Genomic DNA, 11,923 nt, shown 5'->3' with positions numbered 1-11,923 from the left:
CAATAAGCAATCCTGAAAAATATTTGGGGGTGCTTAACTTTTTTCCAGGTGTATACATCAAAAGCAAAAGAAAAGAAAAGAAACCTCAGAAACAAACAATGAAGTGAACCATCTCAACAAGGAAAACACTATAAAAAAAGACAGTGGATGTCGTTACATTATGTTACCTCAATGGCTTCTTTAAACTTTTGACAAAAACTTCGAAACACGGTGAAACATTCATCAAGTTTGAAGGTGGCAACGTCTTCACACAAAAATTCTGCCAAGTCTACTTGAACATTTTCCAGTTTTTCGGCTTCTTCAGAAATTTGTTCTACCTTTCTCTTTGCATCCTAAAATAGCATAAATATTATTCACACAAAATTACTACACTAAAACTGATGTCGAGATAACATTTAAAAGTGAAATTATGTATTTGGTTTTATGTAGAAAATTAAGAGAGAGAAAAACAACAACAAACGTCACAAATTTGTGAGTGTGTGTTTATGAAGATTTAACAGAAGAAGGGCAAAACGAAGATCAACCTAAAACAGTGTGTGACACATATGTATATTATTTTTAGAGCCTGTGCATCACAACAAAGGACTTCTTGTAAAAGATACAAATGATGTTCCAAAATTTCAATATACTGTTAATTAGTAGCATCTTCTTAATTTTAATTTTTAACACAATTTTTATTATAAGTTATGTAATATATCATCTTCTTCATTGTTAATTGTTCCCTGTAATTCGGTGTTGTACGATTGATCTACAGACATCTTTTAACTTTTGCATTATATAAACCTTTCCTCTGTTCAGAGTTTACTCAAACGCAAGATTAGCTTAGGCCTAGGCCAAAAAGTCTAAACGAAAATATTAAACTTTGCAAGTGAATATGATTCAGAATTCAAGAACAAATCTTAGATAATCCAGCGAAACCGATAAGATAGGCATGAACGTTGTTACAGGTCTAAGAAGGTCTACTAAAACAGAAAGGCATTTTTAAAGATGTAAAAATAAAGTGATGACTCAGAAACCAACGGTAAATCTACGGATTTACATTGTTAAAATCCGGGGTACGTTTACACGCGGTGGACACAGCAGATAGCACAATGTGGCTTTGCTCTAAAATAACCAAGACTCAGACACAAAGGTGGAAAATGTGGTTAAAAATTCTAAGAAGATGAAAACGATTATAAAAGCTAGGTTTCAAAAATAAATCTAAAAAATAGCATTTGGAAAACATGTCAGGATAAACCGAAGAATGTGACTAGAAATTTGGGACCACTTTTGCACAAGGTACGAGACCACTTTTAAATGTTCGGTATATGAAAAAATAATATAATATGTTAATAAAATACTTTGGGAAGGTTATATGATTCAATCGGAGAATTATTTCTAGGTGAGTAGAAGGAATAACGAATAAAAGGCTAACCATGTTGTTATTTGTTTGAAAGCATGACCCCCATCATAACTAATACAACTAACACAGATAAAGTAGAATGATTATCAATCATTATCAGTTGCTCTAAAATAACAGAATGGCAAGGGAAAACAAAACTGGTATAGATCTTAATAAGTTACCAATCATTATCAGTTGCTCTAAAATAACAGAAAGACAAGGGAAAACCAGACTCATATAGATCTTGATGAGTTACCAATCATTATCATTTGCTCTTAAATAACAGAAAGACAAGGGAAAACAAGACTCGTATAGATCTTGGTGAGTTGCCAATCCTTATCAGTTGCTCTAAAATAACAAAAAGACAAGGGAAAACAAGACTGATATAGATCTTGGTGAGTTACCAATCATTATCAGTAACTCTAAAATAACAGAGTGACAAGGGAAAACAATACTTATATAGATCTTGATGAGGAATTGGAACATCTCACTCTGTTATCTTACACAAAATTACCTCAAAATATTTTGATTTCATCGTCATATGAAGATCTAGAAAAAAAGAGGTGCATGTTAAGCTGAAGAAAAGTATAAGCAGTACCTTGAGAGAACTTATATATCTGCTATAAAGCTGTATACGTTAAGGTTGTTGATTTGGGACATTGTTATCTTGTATGGTTCATGGGCTAAGCGGTTAGTGAAAAACGAAACAAAAAACAAGAACTACCGAGCAGAGGGAGGGCAATCAATCAACAACATTTGCTTACACGGTTACTCTTAACCAAATATTGAGATTGACTGTCGTAGTTATAGCTTTCTCACTATTAAAAGTATCGTTTAGTATAATATCGCTGCTCGAGTCTTGAACCTTCTGATCTGTAGCCTATCACGTTAACCACTGGGCTTGTTTAAAAAAATCAAATTAAAAAAATGGTACAATACACTCAATTTCAAAAATAGAAAATAATAGTATAAAATTATCGTACTCAATCTCATAAAAAAAGAAAGAAGATACGCAAGATTATTCAACAAAATTGTTGAGAGACAGCTGAGAAATCATCTAGACAACTGATACTGACTCATATTCTGACACGAAGAACGTCTAGAACGATTAACAGAGCGGATAAAATAGGAAGTTTTCCAAAGAAAGTCACTCAAAGGTGAAATTATTTTCAAATTTTGTAAAAATTCAACACACAGTTCTAAGGACCCTAAGTAGACGAATAACATTCATATAAACCTTTCTTTAAAAACTTGGGTAGAAATTACTAAATTGTTATAAGCTAATGCATCTGTGGCCAAAAACGAAGATAAGATGTTTCACAGACATTGAGAAACCACCCTGTAAACTCTACTGGAAATATAAGAACAAAAACAAAAAGCAACAGTCTAATTCAAAAATACAGGTTAGTCGAACATGAGTGTGGAATTTAAACCAGTAGAAATTTAATCTATTTTATTTTATAAGAAATCCATTATTAACCAGATAGTGCCATGTATATTTAATGATTGCAAAGAAAAAAAATAGGATAAAAGACACAGATGTACCTTTTTTTACATGTGGAATTTATTTTATTTCTTTCTTTGTGTTGTGTGCTTTTAATAAAACTTGAAATACTTTGGTGTGAAATTGCTTGAGGTAGTTTGATGCACTTATAAGGCATATTACGCAAATAATATTTTTTTCATGACACATATATATATTGTCTTATTCCCTTATACTCCGAAGAAAACCATTGGGGAATTTATGAAAAAGAAAAGGAAAGAAATTGAAAGCGTGGTTGCTTTTATGATACTTTTATTAAAACACTTTATGAAAAGTGTTATTTTACGTAGTTTGTACCTGTATTAAGTTGTTCTTCTAAGCTATAACTACATATTTCTGATGCATTAATGAGTAGAGTTCGAATCAAAGTTAGAAAATACATATTTCGAGGTTGAAACTGTGATATAACTTTACACCTATAGGTAAAGTACTAAGTACGAAAGATAGAGAGAATTAAATTATTATTTTTACTTTAGGTATATATTTATATTATAAAATTTTGATTTTATTTCTTGCTTATTGTTTAATGCCAGATCACAAGAAATGTTAACTCTACACTAAATTAGTTTATGTTTAGTACTTTCAATTTAATTCTCTTAATAGTTAGACACATTTATTTTACAATATTATTAATTTTATTTAGGATAGAAAGTGTGATGAAAGTTCATTGCAAGGCTGTTAATGTATTGCGCATCACATAAAAGTGACCACACTTTGCTAAGTTCAATTATATATACTGTGAATCTTTATACTATGTAAACGACTGGTATGAATAACATTTAACTGAGCCAATCTCATGAGATGTGGTATTGAACTATAATTTTGGTCAGTAACAACGTAACCAGTTATACTTAGGGTAGTTGTACGTAAACTGAAATATCTGAATAATATTATAAGCTTCATTATGATGTGCCATCAGTGTTGTTACATGAAAAGTGGTCATATATTGTTAACTTCAGCATTGTCTAATTATTTTATTTTTTTACTTTTATTTTGCCCCCCTCTCCGGTGACTGAGAGCTAAATTTGAGGGATTATAATGCTGAAATTTGGCGCTCGATCCCTGCAGTATGCATAGCGTATGTAGCCCATTCTGGAACTTCGTGTTTAAAACAAACAAATATTATTATTATTATAGTATAAAGTGAAAATAACATAAAGAAAAATCAAAAGAACGAAAAAATACATATTCCATAAGCAAATAATTTTATTATAATATTCTTATACTGTGAATATAATTTTTAAGATGAAAGAAAACCAAACCATGGAAATTTTATATTCCAAACAGTATAAATTTATTTACTTACGTTACACATTCTATTATAGTATCTTTGGAATTTAAGTTCCATTACTAGTTCAAGAGTACGTTGAGGACTTAATCTATGTTCATTTACATAACAGTGATCTCTTAATTGTATAACTGTATAATTCTAACCATTGTATGTCCCGAATGTGATATTCAACAGGTATAATAATCAATTTGTCTGAGGTTAAAATAATAAAAGCACCAAACATTCATAAAAGCATGCTTACTACATTTAGAAAACGTCAATTGATGTACATAATTCAATATCTTGAAATACTGAAAGATTGATCAGGTAGTTTTGTAAATACTTACGTTAACGAAATTTTCCATTTGGTCCTTTATATCCTGGTGTGTGCTTGATAGCTGATTAGAAAGTGTATTAATTCGATCATTCAGATTTTTTATGTCCGCTTTCAAAGCCTCAGTAGAAATCCTAGAAGAAAATTACGTTATCTAAGATTTTTTTCCTGCTATATTTCAAAAATTACAGAAGAAATGCTTAAACTATTTAATCCTTTATGGAAAGAAATGTGAGGCGAGCATATTTGTCTAGCTACTATGAGATAATATTTACAGCAATCAAAACAGTTTTTAGAAGCTTAGGTGACAATAAAAACGAGCTTAGCTTAGTCTGAATTTTATATCACAGAAAATTGCGTACTATTGTAGTTCAATTTCTGTTGAAAACAAAACACATGAGTGTTCAAGATCTGTTTTAGGAGCAATCAAACTATGTAACCATTAAATGTGGAAAAAGTATGATTGTTTATTCTTAAGTTTCCGTAATTAATAAAAGCTGCAGTAAAGTGAAAATTTTAAGACATGCTTTTAGTTCTTCCATTATGTGGAAAAATATATTGGGTAAAGTATACATTAAGAGTCTTTAACTATTTTCATTTTTCCATGAGCTCGACAAATTTCATTAAATATCCATCGCATGAAATGTTTGGCAAGGCTAAGCTAAATCTTCTAACTATAATGGAGTAATGTCATGTCCGTCTATGTATCTATCTATGTGACCGAAATAATAAATACGATGGTGCCATCTGTTGTGCTGAAGTACAACAAGATCTTAATGCCAGAAGAGGTGATTGAGGCTTATGAAAGGTAGCGCCATCTACTGAATGGTACTACAAACACAAATCCATAAAAAATTTCTGTTTTGGATGTTCAAGATTCATACAAATAGAAAAATAACTATGGTATATGCAACAACTGTTTCTTTACAGCAGAACACAATATGAAATAAAAGTACTCTCCTTACAACAAGAACATGATTTTCAATAGGACTGTACGTGAGGGCTTGATTACATCTTTATTGATGTAATTTTTATATGTAGTACTAAAAAACTGGTTTTCTTAAAACTATTGTTTTTTCAATAAAGGGTAGCACCTTTAATACATAAAAACATTACAGTTTATATCAGTAAAAATCTAAGAAAAGTTTTAGCTCTGTACATTGAATCATTTTGATGCAATGAGTTGCGTATGGCTAAAAAGGACAATCAGAACACGTTTCCCGCACAGTACTTTCCAGAAAAGAATACTTTTTTTTCGAAAATGTTCACTTTTTTTTTACAATTTGTTCAATGAGGTATGAATACTGCAGTTACTACTTACTAGCAAAAACAACTGCCCGTAGGTCGACGTTTCTGCTAATAATGTTAAATAAACTTTTGGTGTTGGATGAATATGGGTAATTAGGTATTTAAGTTAATTAACATATTGTTGTCAAGTAATTAATTTTAGCTATTGGTCACCACTTTAACATAATAGACACAGGATACTTGTAAGCCAACAATTTTGACTAAATAAAGCATTTTGTCTTACAGCCTCGTTTTCATTTCAGTGCATTGCCTTTCATTCGAAGAACGATTCAATGTATAAAATAAATTTCAGAATACACTGTTCTTACTGATTCACAAAGTTCAATAAAATATACAATACAACAAAATATGAATTAAATACCCAATTTTTTTCACATACATAGGTAATTTGCAATAGCCGTATCATGCATTGATGTAACTGTCATATTCAGATACCTTTAAAATATTCTGTTAGAGCAGAATATAATAAAAGTTAGAGTCATTGGACTTTAGCTACCGACTTACTTTGTTGTGTTTTCAAGATTCTTCAGTTCATCAGGTAATTTTAATAGTTCTGGTTTCTTCTCTTCTGCTTGCTATGTAAGAATATAAAAGTAATATAAAATCATTCTAAATATATAGCATAACATTGCAAGACATGATTCAAACTCTTACGTTTATGCAAAAGGATAAGATATGTCAGTTGAGAGCAGCTACAAAATCATTGTGAATGTACGCGTATTGGTGCCGACAATTCTAGGCATTTTCCAATAATGGCTTTAACATCTTGGATTCTTCTACTTTTTTAAAACTCTAATATAGATTATATTATTGACTTTTAATTTGTAAACTTTTTGGATCTAAAGCTTTGAAATGATATACCGATCAATATTTGTTCTCTCCAACTAAGTGGAAACTAGCGAAACCACAGCCAAGGGAACTGGATTGGAAATATCAGCGTGGAAACGTGGACCCTGCGGTCCGCTCTCCGCTTCACCGTATATTATTGACTTTTAATTTGTAAACTTTTTGGATCTAAAGCTTTGAAATAATATACCGATCAATATTTGTTCTCTCCAACTAAGTGCCAGAAGAAGGATCTGGTAACTTTGCGAAGTACAATCTGAGGCCACATCCTTAAAATGAACAGCAAATCTTATCCTGTTATTGGTACAACTAAATTACAAATAGTCGGGTCGTGCCACGACAACATTATCGGACTAATTTGATTATTAGTGTGTTTCAAAGCCTACTTTATAAAAACAATTATTTACTAGTCTGTAAATATCTAAAACAAATCTTGCTTATTGTAATGTATGAATTTAAATCTAAACATTTTATTTTTAAATATTGCTCACGAATGTAAATTTCCTCATGTTTATTATATTGAAATAATTGTTTGACCGCACATATCTCAAACAACAGTATAATATGTTTATACTTATAACGTAATTGATTCGTCAGTTAGTACATACGGAAAGGCAGAGTAGGTGGAGTTACCTATGAGCGTATGACATTAAGCGTATGACATTATTTCTTAACAGCCTTCTTATATAAGTTCTTAAGTTGAAATCTGAAGTATTTTAAAAGCAGTAGATTTGATAAAGGTTGTGTTGATGGGTAAACTTTCATTGCAAAAAAAAAGGAGGGTTTGAGGAAAAAGGGAAGGGGTACTGTGATCTAGATAAATTTGACCCTGAACACCTACTTCTTAATATTGTTTAATATCAAACTGATCCTTATCAGGAGAGTTAGAGAGAAAAAAAATGTCTGATTAAGCGTAGATATGCAAAAATAAAGATTTACTGTTTATAAAGATTCGATCTTTCGTGTAAAGTAAACAATGGGATTACAGAATTCAGCATTCTTTCTTTTTTTATATGTATTATGCCCTAGGTTGGACATAAGTTTTCTCGAGTTGTTAAAACAAATTAGAATTGTTTCAACAAAACTGTATTTTACATTTCAATAACTTACAAATTAATAAGAATAAAAATGATATCTCAGGTTGTAATAACTAAATGTTTAGAAAGTAAAATCAATCAATTCTGTAAAATCAATGAATTGAACAAAATTACTTAATATTGGAGAGTATATGATTCTTTATAAATGATGATAGATAAGAAGTTGTCAAAATATTCTAACTGTGAGAAAACGTATGTCTCTGTCAAACACTCACCAGTGCAACAAAGTGAACAAGATTCATTCCTGGTTTAGTTGCTTTAATGTCCGTCAAATTTAACAATGACATCATCTTGAAACCCGCTGCATTTCCTGCGTATTTACCCTAGAGAGTAGAGTTTAAGTTATTTATGCTGAAATACTTTCAGCTAAGAATTTAATTTAACTTTCAGTCAATTTCTTTAAAATATGAAGACATGCAATTTTATAAAGACGTAATGTTAAAGTTTTAAAATATCGAAAGTCTAAAAGGCAAAGCAATGTAAATATAAGATATATTAACAATTCAAAATTGAAAAAGAGTGTATAATTTTAACGATTAAACAAAGGTAGTAAGGTAAAAATAATTAAGCCGGTAAACAGACAGCCACACAAGTGAACTAAAATGAAGAAACGGATAAGTAAGTATACAGATACATCAAACAAGACACCATCTTTTTAGTTACTTATCAAATGTAGAGGAATCATGCAATGTGAGATATCACAGTATGCACAATAATACAGCTATAAACATTACTGTTATCACAAGCTGGTCGGGCATGAATTGCTTTTTCGAATTTACTAGTAAAAGATAATGTCAAAAGGCTGGATACCATGAATGCTGAGAATATATATTTGTACAATGTTAGTATAGAGACGCCCACAACATTATGTGTAGTTCATAAATTAACTGTAGTTTTTAATTTCTGTAATTATTACGTTATAGACACATTAATAATATACTCTGAAAAAACTAAATATTACGTTGGCTTTTGGGACACGTTAAGCGTTATTACGGCTAAGCATCTGTTTGAAGCCAGATTTGAATAATGTAGGTTTAAGTTCCACCTGAATTCAGTGTCCCCAGATTATGGTAAGAGACGGAAACAGATCTGATAAAAGCTGTATTAGAATCATCAAAAATATAATATGACGAAAAGATTGATTATTGGTAGTATGAAGATCGTATATGCGTATAGCTAAATATTTGAAGAATTAATAACATTATTCAGCAGAATTACTTTACTGTTTCTTTTTCGTTTTTCACCAGTTGATTGTACAAATTGTCTTTTGTAATTTAGAATCGAAATTAAATAGAAACTATCCAAATATTTCGTACAAAAATCACTATTTTAAATATAAATGAAATAAGTGAGGATATTTTAATTTTAAACTCACATAAAATCTGTGTCAAAAAACTTTACGGATTTCAACCCAAAAACTGATATTTTTAGTATTCATTTCACAAGGAACACTTTTTTGACGCAGTCGTGTAAGAACACACTGGTGTATTTAAAATCAAGTCAAATTATGCTATTTGTACCGGCGACGACCAATAGTATACAAGAAAATGCCCTATAAACGTTAACACAAATGCTGAAATTGACAGATAGATATAACTTAACAATATAAACTTTATGTTTTTTTACTTTTGCTAGTGTATCATGTCTATTAAAAATACTGGTAATATTCAATACCTTATAAAAAAGAACAACTTACTGCATTAAGAAAATTTCCAGCAATCAGCACCATATACAGGATTTCACGAAGACTCTGGCTCTTTTTGATTTCTAGCAAATAATAAGCGAAGTAAGTCATTTGGAAACACTAAAGCTCATCTAAAATAAGTCAGTGCCCCAAACACCTATTGTTTCAATTAACATAGAAAGCACACGCAAAGCTCAATATAAACCAGTTTTTGTTTTGTTTTTAATAATTAGGTCATAATAATAACCCCTCTTATATTTGATAGGAATATTGTGATATTTATTCACTCAAATATTTAGGAAAATGCTACCTTGAGATCTAAATGAATTAGAGAAGTAGAGCATAGGATATCAGATTCTTGATAAATGGTATGTTTCATACCTGTGGAAATATAAGTTTATGAACTGGTATCTGTGATATATAAAGGATCAGTTTGATTAATTGTATCCGACATCGATAATGTGGATGAGAAAACATGCATTGGAATTAAGATGAATAATACAGGAACATTTCAAGCCCTAAAAATATATATAGGCAATATTTTGAAGAATATGATACTAATGTGTATAGGATGCCGTTCAGAATAAATATTCCATTTCCATATATTAGTTGTAATAATTTGATCTAAATATTTACATAATAGCAACGTGAAGAAGAATAGCATGTTACCTTGAGCTGCAAGTTTGATTGTTTCTAGTCCATCCTTTAGAGGAACGATGATCGGATCAAACTCTTCTTTCAGTAATAAGCTTTCGATTCGAAGTTTATAACTGTGTAAAAAACATATAATGCTAAAATGAGCATACACAAATGTACATTAATTGAAATTCAATTCATGGAATTATAAGTCTATTCTCTAAAGTAATGCAAAGTAATAAAATATTGTTAAAGTAATCGCGTTTCATTTCATGAACGTCCTTGAAATCGAAAACTCTGCTCAATATTTTTGTTTTTTTTTGTATTTTCTTCACTAACTTCAAATAATAAACGTGCTATACTAGAAGTTAGCAGACTTACGCCACTTGGAAGCAAGATCAAGCTGTGAATTCATAATCGTGAAGAACGAGAATAGTTACCATAGAACAATATCTACAAACTATTGTACAAAGAAACGGATAAATTAACACAACTTCTGGTATTGCACTGAAAGCATCAAATATGCTACTAAAATTTTCAGAGACTAATTTTATTGTGTTCAAAGGGATCCAAATTATTAAGAGCATTAAAATATAAGTTTTGTTATTTTAACCCTAAACTGATGGGAAAATGTTAAAGATAATTAGTATTTCGACTTTATAAATAAGAAGGAAATCTTATTCATATTTTCTTGCTTAGTGAATTCGTGTTTATGCAATACAGTTGAACAGTGACAAGTGAGAGTGATCTACATTCTTAGGGTTTAATTATATATATATATATAATTTACGATTGCTAAAACAGAGGTTTACTTCAAGTTTGCATTATTTATCATGTTTCTATTCGTTTTTCAAGAATATCCTGAAATTAAAGATATTAAAAAGTGATATTATCCACTTCACGACAATAATTACTCCGAAGAAATGTAAACAAAAATTCTAAAAATGTATAATTATAATAGTAATTTTCATTTTTAGGGATTCGCTAGTGTGTTAAAGTTAGGTATTTAGAAAATGTCAAAGCTTGTTAATGTTTTTTATTCTTGTTTATGAATTTTTACAGACTTAGATATAAAATAAAAAGTATTCACTTTCAACTTTATCGTAACTCTTTCTTGATATCTGAACTTCTGAAATTAAATTACAAATATATTTTATGATTCATTTTTTAATTCGATAGAGGTATAAGTTCTTCAATATTAAATATAAAATCACATCAAAATTATTATTCTTCACTTAGCTTCGCAAATTTTGCATTGAAGTAAAATTAAATCTCCAAGCTTTAGTGTGTTCCTAGATGTGGCATAATGTGCAAAATCTTCAAGACATATTAAAGCGAAACAGAAAATATTTACATAATATATCTTTACAAGAAACCTATAGTTTAAACATACTTTATTATGCAAGATATCAAAACTAAATAATTGAGAATAAACTTAGTATAACGACAGTACTCACTTAGTTATGTCTAACAGTTGCCTGAGGAACTTTTCAGCATTTCCAAGCTGCTGTGTTTTTCCCTTAAATCCTTTCAGAAGTTTGATCTATTGATAAAAGTGGTGAATTCATTTATTCATGTTAACCTCTATGGTTAGGAAATTATCTATGATCTTTTACTTATTTGCTATAGTTGTTTTTGATTTTCAAGAAATTATAGATAGGAATTTATTATTGTGAGATATATAATTTTCAGGCACAATCAACAATGCATTTAAAACTAGTATTAAGGGTCACAAAAGCAATAATCAGTATGCGCATGTTTGTAAATATATATATATACTAGGTGAGTTACCCGGCATTGCACGGTGAAAATTTAGATTTGAAA

The 11,923-nt window shown here is 29.9% G+C and overlaps 1 protein-coding gene across 1 annotated transcript in view; it reads right to left on the bottom strand.

Moving 5' to 3' along the window:
- Positions 1 to 11,923, bottom strand: part of LOC106457567 — a 29,263-nt gene that overhangs the window by 7,985 nt on the left and 9,355 nt on the right. The window contains exons 4-10 of the mRNA XM_022383737.1: positions 11,557 to 11,642; positions 10,133 to 10,233; positions 9,476 to 9,546; positions 7,995 to 8,102; positions 6,341 to 6,411; positions 4,542 to 4,662; positions 168 to 332 (exon numbers count right to left, since the gene is read on the bottom strand). Of these exons, the coding sequence (XP_022239445.1) occupies positions 168 to 332; positions 4,542 to 4,662; positions 6,341 to 6,411; positions 7,995 to 8,102; positions 9,476 to 9,546; positions 10,133 to 10,233; positions 11,557 to 11,642 (723 nt within the window). The remainder of the gene's footprint in view (positions 1 to 167; positions 333 to 4,541; positions 4,663 to 6,340; positions 6,412 to 7,994; positions 8,103 to 9,475; positions 9,547 to 10,132; positions 10,234 to 11,556; positions 11,643 to 11,923) is intronic.

The sequence above is a fragment of the Limulus polyphemus genome, unplaced genomic scaffold, assembly GCF_000517525.1.
Source record: "Limulus polyphemus unplaced genomic scaffold, Limulus_polyphemus-2.1.2 Scaffold17, whole genome shotgun sequence".
NCBI classification, from domain to species: Eukaryota; Metazoa; Arthropoda; class Merostomata; order Xiphosura; family Limulidae; genus Limulus; species Limulus polyphemus.
The sequence above is the reverse complement of the archived record's forward strand: the minus strand, read 5'-3'. Positions and strand labels throughout refer to the sequence as shown.